This window comes from Mesocricetus auratus, unplaced genomic scaffold (genome assembly GCF_017639785.1).
Source record: "Mesocricetus auratus isolate SY011 unplaced genomic scaffold, BCM_Maur_2.0 Super-Scaffold_100691, whole genome shotgun sequence".
NCBI classification, from domain to species: domain Eukaryota; kingdom Metazoa; phylum Chordata; class Mammalia; order Rodentia; family Cricetidae; genus Mesocricetus; species Mesocricetus auratus.
The window spans coordinates 59,561,608-59,588,113 of record NW_024429267.1 but is presented as its reverse complement, the minus strand read 5'-3'; the positions used below and the strand labels follow the sequence as shown (position 1 = coordinate 59,588,113).

Here is a 26,506-nt window from a genome sequence, read left to right as displayed (position 1 = left end):
ACTAGCACCCATGCTTTATACCTTTTGTTTTCCTTTGATTTTGTTTGTGGTATTGGAAGACGCTCAAGATGCCTTGTCTGCCTCGGTTGTTTTCCCTGAACCATACTCTCCCCTTTTCTGCATCCTGTTCCTTATTTACCTGCAGACTGTGATGGTTTGAAAGAAAATGGCCCCCAAAGGGAGTGGCACTATTGGAGGGTGTGGTTTTGTTGGAGTGGGTGTGGTCTTGGAGGAAGTGTGTCACTGTGGAGATGGGCTTTAGGGTCTCATATCTGATCAAACCACACTGTTTCATTTCACTTCCTGGTGTCCTCTCAGCTCTTCTCCAGCACCATGTCTGCCTGCAAGTGACCATGTCCCACCATGATGATGGACCAAATCTCTGAAGATGTAAGCCACCCAATTAAGAATTTTCCTTAGTAAGAGTTGCTGTGATCACGGTGTATCTTCACAATAGAAACTTTAAGACACTACTTAAAAAATAAAAATGCTAGGTTTCAGGCTATAGCTCAGTGGTAGTGCACATGACTAGTTTGTGAGTACCCAGCAGAGGCAGACAGCTCTCTGTGAGTTCATGGCCAGCCTGGTCTACATAGGGACAGCCAGAGCTACATAGTGAGACCCTGTCTAGAAATCCTTCTCTGCCCCATCCCCTACCCCCAAAGAAACCCCACCAAAAACAACCCTTCCCAAAAGAAACCAAAAACACTTTTAAATGGAAGTAGTTTGGTTCAAGTGTTTCACATCTTCTGAATATATTCCAAATGCTTAGTTCACAGAGCTGGTAGGTAGTAGATGTCTTATCCTCCAGTGCTAGAAAAAGTCACATTCCCACTAGACAACTCAGAACCAACCGTACTTCCCATGCCAGGGGTGGTCCTATGTCTGGCAGAGCCCACATTAGCTCAATCATTTAAGGACATGCAGGCGGACCAAGTCCAGCTGGAGGACTTCTGGCTCTTACTCACCCACCGTCCTTCTGCCTTGTAACCTCATCCAGCTGACTTTGCAGCAGCCAGTTCTTCTCTCTCAATTGCTGAGACTCCAGGCGCACAGTTTCCATTTCACACAACTGATCCTGAGAATACACCAAGGAAGAAACATCAGACAGGGCAGTGGCGCACACCTTTAATTCCAGCACTGGGAGGCAGAGGCGGGCAGAACTCTATGTGTTTGCTGGACATAAGAAGTTCCAGGACAGCCAGGTCTGTGAAGTGAGACCCTGTGCCACGCCCCACCTCCCCAAAGAAAAGGCTGTGACTCAGACAGGTATGCCTTTTTAAAGTACAGCAGTGAGTGTTACTGGATTAAACAGTTTGTGACACACTCTTGGAGTCTTAAAACTGTGACTCATGAACATACTATCTTAAATACTTCAAGCATATTAAAAACATGCCACAGCACATGCTCAATTCAGATCCTCACTTATAGCCAGACACTCAGGAGGCTACGGAAAGGAGGACCATGAGCACAAAGCCAACCTGGGTTATACAGCTACATAGTGAGGTCCTATCTCAATAAGGTAAAAGGCAGCTGGGGAGATGACTTAGTGGATAAAAACACTTGCCCCACGTAAGTGTGAGGACCTGAGCTTGGATCCCCAGAAGCCACTGAAACTGATGCAGTAGCACATATCTGTAATCGAGTGCCCTTTACAGTGGAGGAGGTGATGGTGGTGGTAAAGTCTCTGGTTCTGCTGACCTCTGCTGCACACAGCAGCCAACAGAAGGGAGGCAAAGGCTCACACCTGAGGCTGTCCTTCAACTTCACACACATTTGTGGTACATACCCTCACTTGTGCACTGAACACATGCAAAACCACACACACCCTCACAAAAGCCAGGGGACGGAAGAGAGAACAGGAAGGAACAAAGGTTCAATCTAAAACTCCATCGAGGGGCTGGGAAGATGGCTTAGTCAGTAAAGTGCCTGCTCTGAGGTGGAAACCGATAGGGAAACACAGGTGGATGCTGACCTCTGGCCTCCACAAGCACATGTACCTAACACACACACACACACACACACACTTAAAACTGTTCAACCAGGGGAAGCTGAGCTCATGGACCCCAGATTGACAGCTCAGAAACCAGCATAGGACAGAACCAGACGCCCTGAACATGGGTGTCAGTTAGGAGAATTGGGCAGTCTATGGGGCCTCTGGTAGATCAGTATTTATACCTACTGTACAATAGACATTGGGAGCCCATTTCCCCATGGAGGGAGGGATACTCTCTCAGCCTAGACACACAGGGGAGGGTGTAGGCCCTGCTCCAAACGATATAACAGACTCCGATGATTCCCCCATGGAAGGCCTCTCACCCTTTCTATGGAGCACAAGAGGGATGGGATGGGGGTCAGTGGGGAGCATGGGAGGCTGGAATGGGGGGTTGGTGAGGAGTATGGGAGGTTGGGAGGAAGAGGGAACTGGGACTGACTATAAAATACAATTGTTTCTAATTTAAATAAATAAAAACCTGTTGAGATAATATGCTGTGGCTATTAAGCTGACAAAGATTCAGAAGTGCAAGGATTTGAGCCTCTTACTCATCGTTCACTGACAATGTGGTTGGTAGAGACGATGATACCATTGTGTAAGACCCCACAAGGCAGGGAAAGAACTCACGTAAGCATGTACTGGAAAGCTTTACAAAGGAAGGGAAGGAAAACCAGGAGCTCCCAGGAAGAACAAACGAGACTGCAAGGGGTCAAGGGTAGGAGGAAGACTACGAAAAAGTTCTGGCCTTTTGAACTTGGACTGTCAGCAGCTAGGAGTAAGCTGCTGACTTAAAAAAAAAAAAAAAGTCGTCTCATACCTTCATTCTGAGGATTTCAGCATTTTTTACTTCTCTATCTTCATTTAGCTTTGTGACAAGGTGCTGCAAAAAAGTCTTAGAGGCCCGTCCATCTTCTATCTCTTGTTCTTGTGTTTCCAAGAGTTTTGCCAAGTGAGGCTGAAAATGGGGTGGTGTTTTGGGACTCTGAAACAGAAATCATACTTCATTCAAACGCTTCATTCCATGATGCTATGAAGATTTCGGTTGTCGTCTATACATGCTAAGCCCCTGGACTACAGTGCATGCGGAGAGAGGACATCAGCTCATTATTTTAATTCCTATCCAAGTAAAACAAAGACTTAACCACAAAAGAAGCCCACAGGGGGGTTAACGAAGAACATTTTCTTTAAACTTATAAGGAATAACATTAACTATTGGTACATTTTTCTCATTTGAAAAAGTGACTACTCTGAAATGCACTTTTTTGGAAAAGTACCTGTGGAAACTCGGTAGCGGAGTCCATCACATGCTCTAGCTGCCTCATTTTGAAGTTATACTCACTCTTCTTCTGCTCTACTTCCTCCTTCTTTTGGTTTAACTGGGCAAATTGAACAGATAACAGGCCACAGATTAGAAAATAATTCAGAACACAGTCCAACCAGAGAAGACCAACCATCAGAGAAATGCACATCACAATCACAGTGTTATACCCCTGCTAAAATGAAAAGAGGTGGCCTAGTTGAGGACGTGGAGAGAGACTACACAGCCACAAACCCACAGAAAAGGGGGATGGTCACCCCTAAAATAAACTATAGAACTCCCACGTGGCTAGCAATCTCAGTTCTGGGACTACATGTGAAGGAAATGAAATTGTGTATGTCTATGCTCACACATGCGTACGACCTGTGGAGGCCAACTGCTACTGAGGCAGTTTCTCAGTTCACTGCTCAGCTAGTCAGTGTGCTCAGGGGTTCCCTGGCTCTGCTTCGTGCATGCTAGGATTACAAGGAGGCCACCATGCCTACCTAGTTACTATGTGAGTTCTGTAAATCCACACTCCAGGACTTATGATTGCCTGGCAACTGCTCTATCTACTGAACCGTCTCCCCAGCTTGTGATATAACACTTGAGAGGGCTGCATCCCTATGTTAACCACACCCTTGTTCACAATAGCCAAAGTACACAGTAAACTTAATTATCCTCCAGCAGATGAACAGAAAAAACAAGTAGCACTTAGATACAAAATAACACTGGCCAGCCTGCGTGACAAGGCAAATTCTGTCATCTGTAATAAAATGGATGAACCTAGAAGCCAAATGCAGCAGCAAGTGGCTAAGTGAGACTCACACGAGGAAAGCCCAGGCCACAGTCCATGGTGGAGTGGCAGTCTCCCCTCGATCCATTTGCCTACTTTCTGTGCATAGAGAACTTAGACAAAGCAGGACAGTCCGGGCAGCTTGCACCATGCTACTCCCTGCTGGTGTCTGCATGGCTCAGGGTGACGCTCACCTTGTGCTGAAGCTCCTGGATCAGCGCCTCCTTCTTGGTCAGCTCTTCCTGGGCAGACTGCAGTAGCCCAGAGTGCTTTTTGGAGGCCTCTGTGAGCATGTTCAGCTGCTCAGTGGCATGGGCAAGATCTTCACACAGCATATCCCTCTGTTAGGGAACAATGTCCCAAAGGAAATATTTCGTAACTGTGTCATTTGTTTCACAAATCATTACTACAATTTTTTAACATTAGGAAAGTTGTATATAAAAATCTTTAAATTTCCCCCCCTTTGGCTGATGCTCTAAACCATTAAGACAACCCAAGCAGCTGATATACGTATGAACAGGCCTAGGCTTGACTTTAGTAGATTCAGTCCCCTGTGTGAGGTTAGTTTCTTCCCACTCAGGGCTTTAGAGCTGATCTTTTTATGCAGAACACTCAAGGTGCAGAGCTTACTTAATGTCCCACTAATTGAGTTTTATGAGCTTGTATGTGTATATTTGCATGCGCGCGCACACACACACACACACACACACACACACACACACACACACACACAACACACACACAACACACATGCAAGCGACATGCCTATGTGATGTGTACAGACATCAGAGGTCAGGTCAGGCATCTTTATTATTCTCTATCTCATTTTGAGTGTGACAAGATTTACTGAACCTGCAATAAACCATTCTGGCTAGACTGGCCGGCCAGCAAGCACCCTCTGCCCACTAGTGCTATACTCGATGGTTACAGACCAGGCTGCCAAGCCCAGCTTTTACATCAGTTCTTCATGCTCATGCAGGAAGCACTTTACCCCCAGAGCCATATCCTCAGCCTGATTTTGGGTTTTTACATCCTTAGAAGGTGAATAGCTGTTAAAAATGTCTCCAGCCCAGGCAATCAGAGAGAGACTGCAACCGTTCACTATGGCACCAGTCACTGAAGACTCAGAGAATCAGGTAGTGGAAAGTGACAAAGAATCCCTAACCCTGTATATGTAATTCCTGCTTATACAGCACAGGTAGTGACAAAAATCAGAGCAGAATCTGCTCTCCCTCCCGTCCCACAGGGATACACTGCACACAGTTTTTAAAAGGGTGAGCTCAGGGCTGGAAAGATGAACAGCTGTTAATAAAGTGCTGTTCGTGAACAGCACTGAAGCTTGGTCCCCAGCCACCCACATCCGGCATCTCATCACCACCACAAATACAGCTCCAGGAGATCCAAAGCCTTCTTCTGGTCTCCAAGAGTACTGCATACACTCATACATACATATAACTGGGGGAAAAAAATCTTTAAAAATAAATAGATAAAAAGAAGACCCAAGGGGCTGGAAAGATAGCTCAGTCAATAAAACTTCCCATTAAATCTTGTTAATTTGATACCACAGCCATCTAAGAGGAAGGCCTCAATGGAAGAACTGCCGACATTAGACTGCCAGTGGGCATGTCTTCACGTAAGCTCAGGGGGTGGCGTCATCACTAGGCATGTTTTTTCCTTTTGGTTTTTACGAGACAGGGTTTCTCTGTATTGTTTTGGAGGCTGTCAGTCCAGCCCGGCCTCGAACTCACAGAGATCCGCCTGCCTCTGCCTCCCGAGTGCTGGGATTAAAGACGTGCACCACCACCAGGCTTCACTAGGCATGTTTGCTAGCTAACTATGAGCCTGTGAGTTAGCCCGGGAGTGAGCTATCATGCAGCGTTCCTCTACAGTTTCTGCTTCAGGTTCCACCCTGACTTCCCTCAACGATGGGCTGTGATCTGTAAGTGTACGACAAACAGAAACTTTGCTGTCTAACTTGTTTTCAATCAGAGTGTTTCATCACAGCAACAGAAAGGAAACTCGTGCAATCTGAAGACTGGCATTCGGTTCCTAACAGTCATGTCAAAGGCTGGGCAGGATGGCATGTCTCTAATCCCAGCCCCAGGGAGGTGCACAGGGCGATGCCTGGGGCTCATGGGCTAGACAGCCTAGTCTAATCCGTTCCAAGGCACAGTAAATTTATCGTGGCTAGCCTGGTCTACAGAGTAAGTGCCAGGGCAAAGCTACACAGAGAAACCCTGTCTTGAAATAAACACACAGGTCCCACTGTGGAACCCTGGGTGACTTGAACTTCCTATTATATAGACCTACTTTGGCTTCCCAAATAGTGGGATTAAAGGCAAATGCCACCATGCCCAAATCTCGTCAGTTTTTAAAACTTGGGATTTGAATTGGAATTACACAAATTTCTATGTCTACAATAATTCTGTATTTTCCTTTGTAAGCCTTCCTTTACATCACTTGGAATTTCTCTGACATCCTACCACTTGCTTAATATTCTGATACATTATTTTACTTTTGGGAATAGGACTTAACCATTTTTAACAATAGAACAGTTCTCTCCTTCCTTCCTTCCACCATGTGGGCTCTGGGATTAAAATCAGACGGTCACCTTCAGTGGGAAGTATCTTTACCCTCGGAGTCATCTTGTGAGCCCCTAAGTATCAACTACTCCTTTTAAAAAGTCTTCGTTATTCATTAAAAAATTAAACATACTGCAAGTAATTCGGCACAAAAGAAAATAGAAACGCCTAGTATAGCACTGGAGGAGCAGAGGCAGGTGGATCTCTCTGAGTTCAAGGTCAGCCTGGTTGACATAGTGAGTTCCAGGACAGCCATGGGTATACTGAGGATCCTGTCTCAAAGAGAAAGGAAAGGAGGGAGGAAGGGAGGGGAAAGAAGAGGAAAGTGTCATGTTAACAATGCCTACCTCAATGTCCTCTGAGAGGATCCTCAGTCTGAGAGTTTCTTTTAGCTCCAGGATGTCCACTTCCTGCTTCCTGATCACCTCTCTGCTCTCTTCTCTGGCAGCCACAGCAGCATTGTATCTGCACTGTAGAAAATAAAGACAGCCCAAGAGCTTTCAGCACCAAAGAACCTAGAAGTGATCTTAGTTCCAAGGCGAGGACCAGATCAACAAGCTAATTCAGCAACACCTGGTGGTTGCTTTTTTGTTTTTTTAAAGATTTATTTATTATGTATACAATGTTTGCCTCCACATGCCTGCAGGCCAGAAGAGGGCATCAGATCTCATTACGGTTCGTTGTGAGTGATCATGTGGTTGCTGGGAATTGAACTCAGGCCCTCTAGAAGAGCAGGCAGTGCTCTTAACCAGTGAGTCTCTCCAGCTCTGTTTTTTCTTTCTTCCTTCGAGTTTTATTACTCTTATGTGTGTGTGTGCAAGTACACTTGCATGCCAGGTGACTGTGAGATGCCCAGTGTGGGGGATGGGCTAGGTCCTCAGGAAGAGCAGCAGTTGCTCCTGTCACTAAGCTGCCTCTCCAGCCCTTGTTAATGGAGGAATAAGAACCAGTGTACATGACAAAGAAAAACAGGACAGTTCTAAAGGTGTCAGGTAAATATGGAGCTTGCTTTGTCCCATGTTAGCTAAGGAGCGAAGCAAACCAGATGCAGATGAGAATCTTCCCCTGGACCCAAGCATCGGGAGAGCATCAACATTCAACTTAAGAAATGGCTACTTCAGGAAATGATATTAAGTATCAGATCAGGGACACAGTTCTATATGATAAACACCTGAGAATTTAACTAAAACGTATTTTTTTTCCCTTGAGGCAAATAAAGAGCCCACTTTAGCCTTAACTGCTACTAGCAATGCCCAGTTTGTTTGTCATCAGTGGTTCCTGAATAGTGCAGAGAACATCATTCTCTGTGCACACTGCATGTCTCAGAAGTCCTCTGGAGTTAACTTCTACAATCAAGCTCACTCTACCACAGAGTCTCTTTACCTGTTGGGACAGCTGCCAGGCCCCTGAAGAGCTTGTGAGCTGTGACAGAACTTACGTTTATGTCCTGTAGTTCTTGCTTCAGGGTGTCTATGGTTTCTGCTTTTTCACCTGCTGATGTTCTTAACTCCTGGATTTGGTTCATGAGATTAGTGACAAGTTCCTGACGAGGACAAAAACAGTATCTTCAAAACCAGTGACATAATGGAGATGGTTAAAAGATGAACCAGTACGGGCAGGTTGGATCCTCAGTGTTGTCTGAACACCTGAATCCCAGCTAGTGGTGCTGTTCTGGGAGATTGTGGACCACTTCAGAGGTGAGGCCTAGCTGGAGGAAGTGGGCACGAGGGTTAAAGTCAGCCCAATTCCTAGCCACGCTCTCTGTGCCGCCCATCAGGTGATTTGCATGAGCAACTTCAAAGAGCTCCTATCAGCAAGGAGATGCGCCTTGCCCCTCATGAGTCCTAGTATAATTTTTGGGGGAGTTGTTTGGTCATATCTATAAGTAGCTAGCACATAAACCATTTCTGTTTCCTAATGGCAACAAAGGAAGTCAATCTACTTTAGCAAAATATTATGTAATGTTCTACCTTCCACAACTGTTATTTTATTTTATTTTTTTTTGAGACAGTGTTTCACTATGTAGCTTCGGTTAGCTTCCAAATCTTTATGTAGATCAGGCTGGCCTCTTAACTACTGCCTTTCTTGTCTCTGTCTCCTAAGAGCTGGTATGATAGGTTATAGGCCATTATGCTCGTTTTTAATTTGGACAGACAAGTCACTTTTCTTATTCTGGCAATGTCAATGATAAGGATTCGAGACTCTGTATCATGAACATACAGTCAGGGGGAAAGGGTCAGAGTAATGTCAGCATTCTGGCTGAAAGGACAAGGGTGTGTCATAACCTTCTCTAAAGAAGCAGGGTATGCTGGACATGGTGGCACACAGCTTTCATCTCTGTGTCCTAGGGAGGCAGAGACAGGTAGTTCTCTGTGAGTTTGAGTCAGCCTGGTTCACACAGTAAGTTCCAAACCATTCAGGACTACATAGTGAGACCTTGTCTTGCCTAAATGTACATGGACCAGACAGTGTGTAAGTCATCCTGGAGGTAAGAAATGGTGAGAAAACAGGAATGACATACCCGTATGCCAGAAGCTTAGGTGAAAGGGTTGTGATTTAAAGCCAGCCCGGGCTACATAGAGAACCAGGGCTCTAAACTTAAGCATACACCACTACCAACAGCAAAGATAAGGAAACAAAGTGCAGAAGCATGAAACTCAAACTTTATGCACCTTGTCAGAGTCTCTGGACTTTTCTAGAGAGCTGATCACATTTTCAGCAGCGAGCAAGCTTTCCTTTAGTTTCTGTACTTTTGCCATCTGTGGGGAAAAACAAATAGTTTTAAAAAATAATTAAACCACACTACTGAAGAAAAAAAAAAAGCTGGTAACTAACTGCTTTGCACATTACAGAGTCTGCACCAACAAGGCCTGGAGTGGTTTGGTGGTCTCTACTAAGTGAGCACCAGCAGCTATCATTACAGCCACCTGGGAGTCAGAAAGAATTAAAAATAATAGAACCAGGACTTCTGAGAGAGCTCAGGAGGCAGCTGTCCTCTCATCAGCACAGATACAGACAGAGACACAGACACACACATACACACAGAGACACACCAAAAACACCACACACACACACACACAAGACACACAGTGACACACACAGTACAACAATAAAAAAATGAAAGTTCAAAATGCTAAAAGAAATAGCTAGATGTCATTCTATATGCCACAATACTAGCACTTGGAAGGCAGGGCCAGGAGAATCTTGAGTTCAGGGCAAACTGGGATTTTAAAGAGAACTTCAGGGTAGCCAGTGTGGCCCTGCCTCATATAACCAAGGGTGGCCAAGTGTAGTACACATGCCTTTCATCCCAGCACTCTGTGAGCTGGAGACAGTTTGGTCTCCATAGCAAGTTCCAACCCAGCCAGGATTACACAGAGAGCCCGGTCTCAGAAGCAAACAAACAAGGTCTAGGAATGTACCTCAGGGGGAAGAAGCCTAAGTTTAAACCTCAACAACAACAACAACAACAAAAAGTTAGTCAAATTCCAGTCTTTTTATTAGTGATTTCTAACACTCAACGCTAAAACACTTTTTTTTTTTTTTGAGATTCAGGAATAAAAGTTACAAATTTCAAATTCTAGACTTAGAACGAAAGCTGACCTGCTGCTCACATTTGGCCATCTCCTTCTGCTTCTCCTGACGCACAGCCTCAAGAACCTTCAAGATTTCTCTGGAAAAGAAGAATTAAGGAAACATGCACTGAGTGTGCACACTCGGAGAAATTCAATGCCACAAAATAAAGTCTACTAGGCAAATCCTGGGACAGACAGCATATTCCCACAGGGGTCAAAAAGGTGAATGTATCTGTTAACAACTATTTAGTAAGGAATTATTTTTCTGCCACTCTTCACTTTCCTTTGGTGTTTGGTATTTGATAACCCAACACACAAGGCACAGTATTTACTGCCATCTGTCTGAGACCACAGGGAAGCCCCATTCTCTGCTTCACTCTATGTGCTCTAGCACCTACAGCACAGACCTGGCTCACTGCATATGACTAGATGTTAGTTGTCTATACGTGAAGTAGGGGCTGCTGCACCTTCGCCGTGTACCAGGGCAACTGGTAACAGCTACTCCCCCTAGTGTGATCATGAGACTACTGATAGAGACTCACTGGAATATAAAGAAAAAGAACTTGAAGAGACTTAATGAGAGTGGGGGGGATAAAAAACACTGATAGAGACAGAAATAAAAGTCACCCAACCCCCCAATAGTAAAAGGATAGCCAGAAGCCTGGAAGCCTGGTGTGGTGTATATTAATCCCAGCACTCAGGAAGCAGAGGCAGGCAGGCAGATCTCTATGAGTTCCAGGTCATCCAGCACTACATGGGGAGACCCTGTCTCAAACAAAACAAAACAATCGCCCTCCCAACAACAAAACAAACAAAAGAATAATTTGTCATATAATTCATACTGTGACTTACTTACAGATGGCCCTGACTCTGACCACTATCAGCTACAATGGTACATGTTTATATTTCCAGCCCATGGGAGACAAAGGCAGGAGGATTGCAGGTTTAAGGCCAGTCTACGCAAGACAGTGAGACCCCCAAAGTCCCCCAAAGCAAGATAAAGAATCCAGTACTGAAGAATTAACCACACTCACTTAGAGCTATTTTCTTTATCTTCTTCAAATTGTAATGACAATTTGTTGTTGCGTTCTTTTTCTGCCTCAAAAAGCTCCATCAAATTCTAAAAGACAGCTGTATATTAGGTTTGAAGTGACAGTTATGAACATCAGGCATTTGAAACATATTAATCACTGTGGTTGGTACAGGAAGTCAGAGGACACAGGACAGGAACCACAGATCCTGGATGCATCCCCTATTACAACAATGTTCATCACTTACATGCAGATCAGATTTCAATGTTTCCTTCTCTTGTTTGTAGCTCTGAAGCTGTTTTGAAAGTTGGTCAATTTCAAATTTCATTACTTCTTGCAAGTTATCGTAGGAATCCTGTATGCAGGCTTGGCTCTCAAGAAGCTTTTCATTTTCTAACCTTTATCAGCAAGATATTTTGAAACAGAAAGTACAAACATTTGTTTTCATGAGTCAGATTTACAATGGTCAGAGAGCTGTCATGGTCTGTGGACTGCCCTAGGTACCCATGTGAGGACCACTAAACCAGAAGATGTGGATGGAAAAAGGAGCGTTAGCCCAAAGCATCTTTCCCACATCCTTGCTCACGCGATTAACTGACTGGCAATTTACTGTTAGCTGACAATTGGTGATGAGGATCGTTGAGTGCTTCTAGTCAGGTACTAGCCATTCACTAATTCCCATGTCTTCTCAACAATGCAACCCCAGCCATTTACAACAAAGTACAACTCTAGGAAGATGTTTTTATGATAGAAAACATGGCTTCTTCGTAACCAAGAGAGTGTGGCACCTCAGCAAAGAACTGCTTGTGCTTGTTCAGCTACACTCCTTTCCCCAACACACTGCACCATGTGCAGCATCCAGCAGTCATCCAAAAAAAAGCCAAAAATCTCATCTCTGAAACATGCACAACAGGGGTTCTGGGTTATACACAGCTAACCAGATGTAGAACCATATCCTGTGCAAGCTGAGGGAGGGCAGAAGCAGCAGGTTACAAAGGACAATGAAATAGCTGCTAAAAGGTGAGAAGCAGGGAGAGGGGGAAACCTGTACATGTGTTCACAGTGTAAAGAATGCTGGCAAGTAACAGAAATTAATAGGAAACAAATAGCAGTGATGTGCTCTACCATTCAGAAGCATGAACAGCCACTAGTGTCAGAGAATAAGCAGGCCAGTCGGTGGCTCACTGTAGAATCAGACATACAAGAATAATTACATTCTGACCTCTATATTTTAAAGGTCAGGAAGCAGAATGAGTTCTAGGCCAGCCAAAGCTACATAGTAAGATCCTGTCTCAGAAAAACAACAACAAACAAATAAACAATAGCAAAGAAGTAGACTTTAAAAAAAAAATCACAAAGCCAGATTGTAGTGAAGCTAATTGGATAGCAAAAAAACATATGCTTGGGATAAATTATTAATAAATTACAATGTTACTGGCTTATGCAATGTGTGTTAGGCTTATAATACTTCAAGTAGCACTGAGCACAAACAGAGAGGCACCTTGAACCACAGAACAGCTCTACCTGGTGTTGTCTAGCTGAAGTTGAACCTGCACATGTTTTTCGGAAAGTTGGTTTAGTTCCTTCTCTTGATTCTCTTTAAAGGTTCTATACTCCAGTTTCACCAGGGACAGTTCTTTGTCAGCAGAATGAAGAACGATTCGCAAGTCATGTACCTCACATTTCAAAACTGGAAAACAAAGAAATCAAGGTCACAACAGGTCACTTTACCAGTCCTTTGCATAAAGGAGGCAAATAAATACAACTATATCATTTATAAAGCGGGCAAATGAATGCAACCATATCGTTTATAAAGCAGGCAAATGAATGCAAGCTTACTACTGCAAGGACAAACATCAACAGGTGAGCACTGAACACCAAGATTTCTCTTTTCCTCCTCTCCTTAGGTCAGGGCTGCACCTCCATTTCTTTTGCCCTAGGTTGGCCTTATTCTTACCACACAGCAAGGACAGCCCTGAGCTCCTCTCCTTACTGATTCCACTTCCTGAGTGCTAGGATCACAGGCATGTCCTACCACACCCAGCTGTTCCAACATCTCTGTTGAAACAGGAAGAGTTAACATCTGTTCCTCATTTTTTTAGGCCACTTGACATTTTAAGAATTTTTTTCCTGTAGAACATGCAACAGGCCGGGCATTGATGGAGCACACCTTTAATCCCAGCACTCGGGAGGCAGAGGCAGGTGGATCTCTGTGAGTTTGAGACCAGACCAGTCCTACAGAGTGAGTTCCAGGACACGCTCCAAAGCAATACAGAGAAACCCTGTCTCGGAGAAAAAAACAAAAACAAAAACGAAAACCACACAACAGAACTATTAATATGAAGAAAAATGTGTGATATTTAATGTATCTGAAGCAGTGTACTGTTAGCTGTTGAAAATGTTTTAGTAATATACCAGAGCTTTTCAACATGGGTTAAACACAGTCTAGTCTCAAAAGGAAACTCCAAGTGAAAACTAGATTAAGTGACTTTCTCATTTTACTACAAACTACAGAAAATATTTTGGAGACAGGGTCTCATGCATACCAGGTTGACCTCCAACTTGCTGTGTTGCCAATGATTACTTTAAACTTCTGAAACTCCTAACTTCAACTATTAAATGATGGATTTCCTGGTTTATCTGAAAATACTTTGATGAAAGGAAAAATAAACTAGAAATGTATATAAATAATTTATGCTTCACTTTGTCAATATTAACACAACTCAGCTTTCAAAATGAAGATACTTCATTTTCAAAGTACATTGCATATATTGTGTATGCATGTGTCTGTACATATATGGTTGTCCATGTACCTGTGTGTACAGATCAGAGCATAAATGTTGGTGTGACTGCTTGGGTGCTTTTCACTCTTTGTTTGAGACAGCCTTTCACTGGCTGAGAGCTTTACTAAGGGGGCTGGATTAGCTACCCAGTAAACTGGAATCTGCTCCTTTTTGTCCCCCATCTTGAACTAACTGGGTTACCAGATTCGCGTGTGACAACACACCCAGCTTTTTACGTGGGTTCTGATTTCAGGTCCTCAAGCTTGTGAGGCAACTCAGTCATCTCCCAGCTCTTAACTTTGAGCGAACATTTGTAACACATATTGGTGAGTGATCTTGAAGAAAATTATGTCTTAATACCCATTTTATTTATTACCATTTATTACCTTTACCATGAGAATTCAAGAGCAATTATCTAACAACAAACAAAACAAGCAACCCCTTAGAATAGAAAAAAAAAAAGTTCATTTAAAACAAGAGCAAATCAAAAACAGACGCTGAGCTACAGTGTCCTCGCTGTGCAAACTTACAGTCATTCTTAGTCTGAGCGTCCTGAAGCTGCTTCTCAAGATCATTCACCCGGGCAAGATGGTCTTGCTGCTGCTTGGTCCAATCACTCCTTTCAGATGAAAACAGCTTTGGGAAAGAGTGAACATACTGGAAAAGTATGCTAAAACAACGCAAATCATTGGTCTCTGTATTTACTGTCGACAAGACCAAACAAGGGGAACTATAGTGAAGATGACAGACAGTACAAGAATGAGGACAAATGGCCCTTGTGCGCCTTACAAGTGTCCTAATGTCTGCCTCGCTTCAGGGAAGTAAAAAGGTTGACCAGTGCTTGGTTAGGGAATTTTCATCTGGCAATGTTGTTTTGGGAAGCAAATGGGGTCAGAGTGAATATGTATTAATTAAGGAAAAATGAAAGGAACCTCAAGAGTGGGAAGGGGTCCAGGGAGGAGTACCCTCGTCTCTCAGTACTTTTGACAATGTTTCGACACTTTCTGAAGCCCTGCTCCCATCCTCACCTCCTGCATGTGTGCAGAGTGGTGCTCTAGCTTGTCGACACTCTGCTGAAGTCTCAGGTTTTTATGCACTTCTTCATCCAGCTTGACTTGAAGAGCACTCAGTTGTTCCTGCATTAGACACAGTCGAGTCATCACAAATGCCTCTAATAGAATTAATTTTTTAAGTCTTATGGAGGGATGTTTTGTCTGAATGTGTGTGTGGGTGTCAGCTGCATGGCCAGTGCCCACAGCTGCCAGAAGAGGGTGCTAGACCATCTGCGACTGGAATTATAGAAAGTGGCAAGTCGGTGGACGCTGGGAATTGAACCTAGGTTCTCTGGAAAAGCAGTCTCACTGCAGAGAGAACTCTCCTGCCCTGTTTCTTTTTGATTAAAGAGACAAAATAAACTCAAGCCCTTATAGAAACAAACATAACAAAGGACTGCTAGAGTCAGAGATCTTCAAAAAACTATTTTGACCATGCGTATGTTTCAAAATTACATTTGTGAATGATCAAAACGAATAAATTCAAACACAGAGAAAGGTGGTTAATATTCAACGCTGAATTAAGTTACAGAGCCCTAGCCAGGCGAGAGGGAATGTGCATTTAATCAAAGTACTAGGGAGATAGAGGCAGGCAGATCTCTGAGCTCAAGTCCTTGGTCTACACAGGGAAACCATGCTTCAAAACAAAACAAAAACAAGCAAACAAATAAAAGAAAATGAATAAATAAATAAGTAAACAAAAAATGATATAGGTGTGGAGACTGGAGAGATGGCTTGGTGGGTAAGCATCTACCTATACATACATATATGTATATAACATGTATGTATAAAATAAATTAGAGGCCTCTAGAGAACTTTTATTTTTCTAGAGAACTTTTAAACTTTAGACTTAACCACTGAGACCTCTAGAGACCTGTTTACAATTCTTTTTTAAAAAATGATTCATTTATTTTATGTGCATTGGTGTTTTGCTTACATGTATGTCTATGTGAAGGCAAAGGGTACTCAGAACTGAAACAACAGAGAGCTGTGAGCTGCCATGTGGGTGCTGGGACTTGAACCTGGGTCCTCTGGAAGCGCAGTCAGTGCTCTTAACAACTGAGCCATCTCTCTAGCCCCAGCTCTAAAGTCTTTAAGAAGTTTCCTCAGAGCTGCACGGGGTTATTTCATCACAAAGGCCTCTCTGGTCTAGAACAGGAAAAAACTTCTGATTTGGAGTATCCACTCCAAGTTTTACTGGACAAAGAGGTAAAATTTAATTAACAAACTAGCAGGAACCCAACATAATCAAATCTCAAATTATTTCAAATACATTAAAACCTCCCTAAAATTTGATCTATATAATAATTTGCTCAAAAAATGAACTAAAAAGAAAAAAAAACAGATTATAAGGAGTTGTTGGGAGATAGTGGCGCACGACTGTTAATCCTACCACTCAGGAGGCAGGGGCAGGCCAATCTGTGAGTTCAAGGCCAGCCTGGTCTACAGAGAGAGAGAGAGTTCCAGGACAGCCTCCGAACCTACACAGAGAAACCCTGACTGGAAAAGCAAAACAAAAAACCATACAGGGAGTTAAGCTAGTAGGCAAATTTTATTTAAAATAACATTCAATAATTATTTTTCCCCAAATGAAAGTATTACCTGTACAGTTCGAAGCTCTTCAGAAACAGCCTCCAGAGCTTGTTCGCTCATCTCAGGGGGCACCGGCTCATTTAATATACCATCATCTAAGCTGCCAGAATTCTGCGTGTGCAGGAAGCCAAAGCTCCCCACCTCTGGGCTTAATTTTGGTAGCAGTCTAGAACTGAGTTGATAAGCCTTAGTAGGAGTGGTAATTATCTGCAGAGCAATGATCAGGGAAAGAGTCATTAATACAAAGGGAAATACCTAGAGATTTTATGAACAGGAAAAAATTAAAATTTTATTCAGGTTATCAAAAAAGGATGTGTTCTTGAGGCACTAGATAGAAATGACCAAATGGAAATAAGCCCATCAGTCAATATAGTTGCATGTATAGTTGTAATAAAATTTAAATAATGGAACTTGAAGCTGGGCATGGTGATACATGACTGTAATCCGGATTTGTGATGCTTGCCTCTGCCTCGTACTAAAGGCCTGCTCGGCCACACCTGGCCTAAGACCCATCTTTGAGTGTTATAAAAAGGAAACTGCAAAGCTGGGCATGGTAGCACATGCCTGTAATCCAAGTACTCATAGTGGTAGAGACAGGAGAGTCAAAAGTTCAAGGCCAATGTGAGTTTGAGGACAGCCTTAGCTTTCATCAGACCCTGTCTCAAAGGAAAAGGGGGAGGGAGGAGGAGGGAGGGAAGGAAGGAAGGGGGGGAGGGAGGAAGGAGAAAAGGAAAAGGTTCCGATGTTAGGAAACACTGTCTAAAGGTAGACAGTAGAATTTGATCTGAAATGTTTCATTAGTCCTCCCTGACCTTGCACTGGAGTCTATCACAACACTAGGGTGTTCTGCCATCTGTGTTTGAAAATAACCTTTACTAACAAAAGAGACAGGTGCAATTTAAATAGACTCACCAATTACCCACCTTAAGTGTTTCAGCATGTATTTTATTCAGCTGAGAAACTTCTTGGCGCTTGCAGGCTTTGGTTGCTTCCAAAAGATTTTCAAGATTGAGGTTTGCTTTTTGCAAAGACTGAAGCTCAGATTCCAGTTCCAGCTGCTTTTTCCTAATAGATGATGTTAAGACTTACTTCCTTCAAGTAATCAGTAATGTCAAACATTTTTAAGTACATTGCAGTTTATGCTCACATAGAGCTCAAGTTCAAGTCAGTATACTTTCAAAATGAACACCTCTCCATATTTTAGGCTAGGATTCACCTCAATTATAGTGTCAGTATAGTCTATCTTTTCACACAGTGAGCACCAAGTAATGGTATTAATAAATCCTTAATTTCTAAATAATAATAATAATAATAAATCTAGGTTTAGTCTGTAACTATGATTTAAATTTGGTAAGGAGATAAACTTATTCTGCAAGTTCAATCAACACTTAACAGGAGAGCACTACTTAAAACATTTGTATGAAGCTGGAGGTTGGTGGTGCACACCTTTACTCCCAGCACTCAGGATGCAGAGGCAGGTTGATTTCTGTGAGTTTGAGGTCAGCCTGGTCTACTGAGGGAGTTCCAGGACAGGTCCAAAGCTACAGAGAACCTTGTCTCAACAAAACAAAATTGAAAACCAAAAACGCAATGTATAATCTACTATCAAATATAAAGAGCTACAAGCATGTGTATTTGTACTTTACCGAGTTAGCTCTTTGAACTCTTCATATTCTTGCTTTGAATTATTCAGCTCTGTCTGAATTTGCAGGAGTTGTGATTTTAACTTCTCAGTGTTTGTGAAGAAATTTGGTTCTTTCAGTGCTTTGGGAGAAAATCCCTGCAGACCTGTTAAGAAGGGGCTCACTTCAGTCTTTGAAAGACAAAAATAACAAGACATTTTTCTTTAACTTTTTATTTATTTTTCATTCATTCATTTGTTTGTTTCTCAATACAGGGTTTCTCTGTGTAACAGTTCAGCTGTCCAGGAACTCACTCTGTACAACAGGCTGGCCTCGAACTCATTGAGATCATTTGACTGTGTCCTACAAGTGCTAAAGGCATGTGCCACCACTGCCCGGCAACAAGACATTTTCCTACACTCTCTTCCAGGATAAATGTGAGGACACAGATGTCAGCGGGAGACACAGCGTGTGGCAGTGTCCCCACAAGGGCCTTGAAAGTTATGTTCAAGAAGCAGAGATGGAGAAGTGTAACTAAGGCAACATGCTGTTCCCTAGGATAAAGAACTAACAGTGATTAATGAGCAACATGCATGGTGCTGGGCAGAGAAACATTTACACAGCCCAACTTGTAAAAACCAGTGCTACTAGTCACTGTGAACAGGCAACAAATTATTTAGAAGAGAAACTGATAACAAGGATAAATCCTTGTTTAATTTGCATATAAAATTTTGAGTTTCTCCACATCCAAATAACTGTGAATCTTCTTTTACTAAGTCATAACTGAAAAATAGAAGGCCTAGACAAGGGAAATGTAAAAAGCAAGATGAAAAAACCTAACTAAATCATACCAGACCAAAACCAAACCAACCAAATAAAAAAGCTCAACAGAGGTAACACACACCTGTAATCACAGCACTAAGAGGCAGAGGAAGGCAGATCTCTGAGTTAAATGCTAGCTTGACCTATAGAATGAGTTCCAGGACAGTCAGGTCTATACAGAGAAACCCTGTCTCAAAAAGAAAAAAAAAAATAAAAAATAGGCATAGACAGATGGTAGATAGAAGGACTGTAAGTAGAACTCAGTGGCAGAGCAGATGCTTATCTGAGACCAACCCTGAGTTTAATCCCAGCACCACAAAAAGAAAAGGAAAAGCATCGAGGCAAACAATTCAGAATACACAGAATTCTCTTACCTTTGTCTCTGCTGGGAAATAAAAGCGTGTGCTGCCACCACCCAGCAGTTTTGGATCCCTTTAAATATTTTTTGTTAGAATTTAAATTATGTGTATATGTGTACACCTGTGTTTGGGTGTGTACATGTAAGGTAAGGTGCCCAAAAGGGCCAGAGGTATTGGAACCCCTGAGGCTTGAGTTCAAGAGACTGGGAACCAGACTCAGGTCATCTTTTTGGAGGGGCAGGGGTGGTTTCTAGACAGGGTAACAGTCCTAGCTGTTCTGGAACTCACTTTGTAGACCAGGCTGGCCTCAAACTCACAGAGATCCACCTGCCTCTGCCTCCCAAGTACTAGGACTAAAGGCACCGCTCGTAACCACTCAGCCATCTCTCCACCCCTGCTTTGAATTCTTTGTTTTCTTTTTTTTTTTTTTTTTTTTGGTTTTGTTTTCTGCGGAAGGTGTTGGTCTCACTTCATAGCCCAGGTTAACCTACAACTCATTATCCCCCAGCCTCAGCCTCCTGAGTGTTTGGATCCAAGTGTGCTTTACCTATACACCTGGCTATAAATGTTCTTTCCTCTTTCTCTGTGTTGGTGTGTGATTGTGAGCTGTGTGCAGACCAGAAATCAGCCTGAGTGTTTTTCCTCAGAAGCCACCCACCTTCGTTTCCCCTCTTTGTTTTTGTGAGAGGAGGTCTCTAGTTGGCTTAAGAGTTTTCCTAAGCTTGGTTAGCCAGAGAATCCCAGGATCAACCCGGGAGGATAAAACAGGCAGAAAACCGGTACCTGTGAGTTCGGCCAGGGTATACTGCTAAGAGAACATGCCACTTGCAAGAGGGTTACTGTAGAAAGGAAGAGAGTAAAGATGACACAAGAGAGGCAGACAAAACAGGCAGGAGAGCAAGAGAGGACTGTGAGGGCTGTGAGAGCTGTGAGGGCAGGCACTTTTTTTTTTTTTTTTTGGTTTTTCCAGACAGGGTTTCTCTGTGGCTTTGGAGGCTGTCCTGGAACTCGCTTGGTAGTCCAGGCTGGTCTCGAACTCACAGAGATCCGCCTGCCTCTGCCTCCCGAGTGCTGGGATTAAAGGGGTGCGCCACCAACGCCCGGCCGAGGGCAGGCACTTTCAATGGTGCACGTGTCACATAGGGAAGTTCGAAGGCTGTAGCTGATGGCAGAAATGAGCAGCACTTGGGGGCAGGTGATGAGGTAAATACCACCAACACCTAGGGTGAGGCAGGCTGGCAGGAGCTAACACAACCTGTCTCAGCCTCCCCAGTGCTGGGATTACAAGTCTACCTTTTTAAGATGAGTTCTAAGAACTCAGGTCCTCATGTTTACACAGCAAGCACTTTATTGACATTATTTTTCCAGGCCTACAAATTCTTTCTTTAGTTTTTTATTTTCTAATCCTGTGTGTGGGTGTTTTTCCTGCATAAATGTCTGTGCACCACATGAATTCCTAGTGTCCATGGAAACCAGAAGAGAGCATCAGATATCCTGTTAGAATGGAGTTATAGACAGTTGTAAGCTCCCACATGGGGACTTGGAATTGAACTTGGGTCCTCTGGAAGACCAGTCAGAGCTTTCAACCCCCAAAGTCATTGCTCCACAGCCCCTTCTCACAACAATCATTTCTTACCTTTGTCATTTTTCTCTTTGCTAGACACTTCAGAGAAAGCCTTTTCTAGTCTTGCAACAGACTGGGCATCTATTTCGTGGGCTCTTTTCACAGGCTCTAATAATTTCAGTCGTCTATTCTCTTCCCTGAGGGAATGATTTTCCATAGCATACTTTGCAACTCTGGGGTGATGCTCCACCTGTGACATTGAGAAATAACACACTTCATATAGTCACAAAATTTCCTAATGAACTGGTCTCTCTAACCTTCATTCGGAACACAGCAATCGTGGCTGTACTCTACTATAGCCTCCACAGAAAATGGACCAGTAACGGTGGGTATACAGAAATATATTTATGTTAATTTGCTTGCAACTTCCACCCAGACGAGAGCAATAGGCGAACTTCTTCATGAAAGGCGTTAACACACTTGAGCATGTAGCTCTGTGGCACAGCAAGAGCCTAACATGCAAAAGGCTCTGTGTTTGATCCCCAGCACAGAAAACCACATAAATAAAAAAGAAAGGAGATCTCAGCTGTTAAGAACAACGACTGCTTTTCCAGAGGACCAGCGTTTAACTTACAGCACCCACACGGCTGTAAGTCCAGTTCCAGGAGATCCAACACCCTCTGTTGGCTTCCTCGGGCACCAGGCATGCACATAGTAAATACATGCAAGCAGAACACCCATACACATAAAATGCAAGTAAATAAATCTTTAAAAAAAAAAAAAAAGAGAGGGAACAATAAGAAAAATTCTTGTCACTAACACAGAATTGCTTTCCAAAATACATTAACTGGAGAAGTGCTGGAAAGCATATAAAATAAAAGTAAAAATATTTATCCTATTGATTGGACATGTATTCAAAAAAAACTTAAGTTATTTTGGTTTTCAAACTGGGTGCCTGTATTACCTACTCATCCTCTCTAGGGAAAAGAAGAACTTCAGAAAGCTCAACTTTTCAGAGACTGGGGCAATGACAGTGGCGGCAGAGTACAAATCACTGTCTTCCTTTTTGTCTTCTGCTTCAAACTTAGAAAAAGGGAAAAGAAATCATGCAGCTCACATTGCCAGCCAAGTTCACTAAGGCACTCTTCACTGTATTGAAGAACATCCAATGCATGCTTTATAGCATGGGGACTGCACTCACCTGCTCTCGGAGAGTCTGGATCTCATCCCTCAGCTCCGACAGCAGACGGTCCTGCTCCTCAGGCAGGAAGCTCCCCCGGGCCTCCTTCTGCAGCCTCTCTAGACGCAGTATTTGGTCCTCTCGGAACTTCACTATCATTTTATTAGACTGAATAAACTTTTCCTTTTTGAGAGTGAGGTCTTCCAGTTGGGTAATTTTTTCTACCAGAGTCTAAAGAAATTCATGATTCAGCTAAACATGAAAAGTAATTCAGCTTTCCCAAATTCTCATAAACCCAGCAGGAAGTACTGACTTTAAACTCAAAGGTAAGAAGCCCTTTCTTTATACATCTGGTACTATGTGTGTCACTCACTGAAGTAATGAAAACCAACCATGACATGAAAGTCCAAGATGTCCTGAATCCCTTTTCCTAATTCAATTTCCTACCTTCTTTTCCTGTTCAGATTTCTTAAAGAATAGCATTGCTTCCAAGAAATGTTCTATGTAATTAGTCTTCTCTTTGTCTGAAAAGGGAAAGGGAGAAACAAGTTCATTTTTCAAAACTAAAATAGTCTGTTTCTGCCAACTGATCTAGAGGAGCACACTCTCATTATTGGTTACCAGTTTCACACTAACTCTTTCAGCAAAATGGCTGTTCTACAAAGAAAACAAGTTCCTCCTATTTACTTAGCACAAATATGCTAAATATGGTGAAAGAAAGAGACATGGGTTGTTTTTAAAACTGCAGGCTAGGTTGGCCTTGAACTCAAGGCAAGCCTGCTTAATCCTCTCAAATGCTGGAAGAACAGCCACCAGAGCTTGCTTAGAAGCGAGTCTATAAGGAACCCGGAGGGGACCCACGTGTGCCTCTGGAGATCTAATGCAAACTCTTTTTTATGTATGGAGTGTCTCAGTCTGTAGCTCTGTAGTGTAGATTGACCTAAAACTCATTCTGTAGCCTAGGCTAGTCTAAATCTCACATCTTTCCTAGGCTTCCTGAGTTCTGGGAGTCAGGTAGAGACTGTGCTTAGTATAACACATTCTCTTGTATAACTTAGTATAGCACATATATACTCACATATGCTATACTAACAAATCACATTCCCAGCCCCAGATTATTTTCCTTAAGAGTGTTATGGATCTCAAGTTAATGCTACTATCTATTCTTTTGTTTACTTGTTTTGTTTGTTTGCACCTCTTTGTTTTTTCAAGACAGGGTCTATGAAGCTGTGGCTGTCCTGAACTCAGAGATCCACCTGCCTCTGCCTCAAGTCCTAGGATTAAAGGCATGTGCCATACCTGGCAGCTAACAGCTATTCTTTAGAGAAACATTTCCTGTACTAATGAACACATGTAAATTGTATATGCTCAGACAGAATCTTCGAAGTGGACGGATGAAATCAGTTAAACAGGAAAAATAATTCAAATTTCCTAAATTCTCATAAATCCAGCACATTTCTTTCAGTACTTACTAGGAAAGAATTACTCAAAATCATTGATTCCCCTTCCTACTGCACCCCACAAAACATCTCATCCAAAGAACTATCCTCTTACACAGGTGAAATGAGGAAAGTATGTGAGGAATTCGGCAAAGCCTTACTGTACTTTGACCAACTGTCTATCTCCAAAGTACAAGTTCTGGACCTTAGAGTCCCATGAAGTCTTTCCCAGGATAAGGGCAATGAGCTCATCCTACCTGTGTCCAGCAGGCTTTGTGGTATCATCTGCCTAGAAGTAAGCTGAGAGAGCTGCTCCTTAAGTCTCTTCACTTCAGCTTGTAGCTGGCTGACATTTCCTTGGGTGTCTTCATTTACCACAGCCTGAACAAGAATTAGTGAAGCACTGAGAGGCTACTTTTCAAGTTGTACAATCCTGCTTTTATTTGTTTGGTATGAGGATGTTGAAAGGGCGTTAAGTTACGTCCCGCTGTGCTTATATACCAACAGCCAGAACCCAGGCAGCACAGCCGGGCTCTCTTCCTCTTGCAACTCCTCCTCACCAGGCTCCCACTGAACCTGTCTGTTAGGTCAGTCCAGGCCTTCTTAGGCCAGCTGCCTTCAGATCTGAGTGTATTACCATGACTTAAAAACCCTGCCTTCCCTTTCAAATAAGGGAATCAAACATCTCAGCAAAGCCATTTCCCTCTGTACAGCAGCCTTTGGTGACAGAGTCTGGACTCAAGGGCACGATCCCCAACAGGCCCAGCCTGAGCAGAAACTGCCCTCTCCACAGAGAGACACTGTTTCTGAAGCTGACCCAGAAACCGAAATTGGCTTCTGAGTGCATTTCAGTTCCATAACCATACCAAATGTCACCTTCATACTTTAAAAGTAAAATTTATTTCTGGGTGGTAGTAGCACACACCTAGCACTCGGGAGGCAGAGGCAGGTGGATCTCTGAGTTTGAGGCCAGCCTGGTCTACAGAGTGAGTTCCACGACAGTCAGAGCTACACAGGGAAACAATGTCTCAAACAAGGTAAAGTTAACTAATTAGAGAATTTTTAAAATGACTCCTAAGACTGAAGTGAAAAAACAAAATGCCAACAGATAATTGCCACACAGACTATAGTTCTAGCTATGAGACACTCAACTATCCCAGCAAGGAAAAACACCCGGCGACAGCCCAAGGCCCCGTGTTCTTGTCCTGGGTTCACCCTGCTCCCCTGGAAATAGGGGAGCAGCTCATCATAAATAAGCCCCAGACACCTTACTGCTTCCTGGAGGGCTTACCATTGGGAGCAGCTGCTACACAGCAGCTGGTTTTGTTGTTCGTGCTTAAAAGCCATTTCCAGTTGCTTCTGATTCATATAGCCAGCCTCATTATGAGGCACTCTGACATCACTACTGAATCAGTGATATCATAACTGCAATCATTAGCACAGTTCTACACTCAAAAGACTTCTGGGAAGCCAAGACAGAGTCAGGAGGTTCTACTGATGTTTTCCCTTCAGAATGCTAACACTCATGTAAGCAGGGGACGGTGCCCAAAGAGAGAAAGTAAAAGACCCATGCATGCTCTTCTCACTTACGCAGGGGAAGGAGCAACATGGTCTACTGCACTCTGCTAGACACCTGGGAGTAAGATGCCCAGTTTTCTCCTTGAAAAAGGAAGGAATCAATCTACCAGTTCATGGCACAGTTATTCCTTCTGGAACCAAAGGAGTGTTCAAACTCTCCAGAATAATTAGGTGTCTTGTTGGTTTTTTGACAGTCTGTACTAAGTACAGGTAAAGTGCTGTCCACAGGCAAAATATGGACGGTTGTTTCTTTGTGTGCTAAGCTGTGGTGGGGCACAGCAACTGCCATTGTTTGCACACTGCCCACAGCTGCTTTGTCACTGTAAAGGCAGGGCTGAGTAGCTGAAACGGACCATATGGTACAAGAAGCATTAAGAAGTTTACTACTGGGTACCTTCCATGAAAAGCTTCCTGATCTGTGGAGTATACCAACATTTTTTGGGGGGGGGTTTGAGTCAGGGTTTCTCTGTATTGTTTTGGAAGCTGTCCTGGAACTTGCTCTGTAGACCAGGCTGGCCTTGAACTCACAGAGATCCCCCTGCCTCTGCCTCCCAAGTGCTGGGATTAAAGGTGTGTGCCACCAATGCCCAGAGGAGTATACCAACATTAAAGACACTTCTTGTATATAAAATAAAAAGAAGAATATGGGGAGATGTATACAAAACAAAAGGCAAATTTCATTATTATCAAGAAATTTTCATCACATCACTCTATGTACATTAGCATATATGTAACAGATGGGGACAGGGCAGGCACATGCAGGCACACACATGTGCATGCAGCATCACATGCACCAACCCTGCTAGCATGACCTGGGTTAACTTCTCTCCATCCCAACAACAACAGGAAAAGGGAAGGGAAGGGAGGGAAGGAAGAAGACCAAACTTATACAACCAAGACGAATTTTTACAGAAGTAAGATTCGGGGTAACATTAGGGCGATCATAAGAAGGCATGTACAAATATTTTTCTAATTTACTTGCTATATCAAATACTCCAGTATTTTACCTTGTTTTTAATCAGCTTGGCTCTTTGAGCAAAATTAAGTGTTGACAGTGTTTCCCCAAAACACCTGGATCCTGGATGAACATTTGCAATTATGGATGTTTTGGCATTACCACCAAGGGAATCCTGTATAATGACATCAATGGAGTATGTTTTAGATTGCAAATCCTAGTATCTTTTCCAGAAAATACTAAAGGCTAAGAAAACCTGCCCTATGAGTCCCGGTGAGCAGT

At 43.1% G+C, this 26,506-nt stretch overlaps 1 protein-coding gene across 2 annotated transcripts in view; it reads right to left on the bottom strand.

Moving 5' to 3' along the window:
• The window catches only part of Kif15 (kinesin family member 15), a 55,684-nt gene that overhangs the window by 7,089 nt on the left and 22,089 nt on the right, over positions 1-26,506 (bottom strand). For both annotated transcript variants that reach the window (XM_040739453.1, XM_005082294.4), the window contains exons 10-30: positions 26,277-26,399; positions 23,949-24,072; positions 22,700-22,776; positions 22,274-22,483; positions 21,145-21,322; positions 18,352-18,493; positions 17,629-17,770; positions 16,715-16,912; positions 15,089-15,196; positions 14,591-14,696; positions 12,802-12,967; positions 11,525-11,675; positions 11,281-11,366; positions 10,275-10,344; positions 9,344-9,430; positions 8,110-8,214; positions 7,019-7,141; positions 4,284-4,430; positions 3,271-3,372; positions 2,814-2,978; positions 969-1,078 (exon numbers count right to left, since the gene is read on the bottom strand). In XM_040739453.1, coding sequence (XP_040595387.1) covers positions 969-1,078; positions 2,814-2,978; positions 3,271-3,372; positions 4,284-4,430; positions 7,019-7,141; positions 8,110-8,214; positions 9,344-9,430; positions 10,275-10,344; positions 11,281-11,366; positions 11,525-11,675; positions 12,802-12,967; positions 14,591-14,696; positions 15,089-15,196; positions 16,715-16,912; positions 17,629-17,770; positions 18,352-18,493; positions 21,145-21,322; positions 22,274-22,483; positions 22,700-22,776; positions 23,949-24,072; positions 26,277-26,399 — 2,720 coding nt within the window. The remainder of the gene's footprint in view (positions 1-968; positions 1,079-2,813; positions 2,979-3,270; positions 3,373-4,283; positions 4,431-7,018; positions 7,142-8,109; positions 8,215-9,343; positions 9,431-10,274; positions 10,345-11,280; positions 11,367-11,524; positions 11,676-12,801; positions 12,968-14,590; positions 14,697-15,088; positions 15,197-16,714; positions 16,913-17,628; positions 17,771-18,351; positions 18,494-21,144; positions 21,323-22,273; positions 22,484-22,699; positions 22,777-23,948; positions 24,073-26,276; positions 26,400-26,506) is intronic.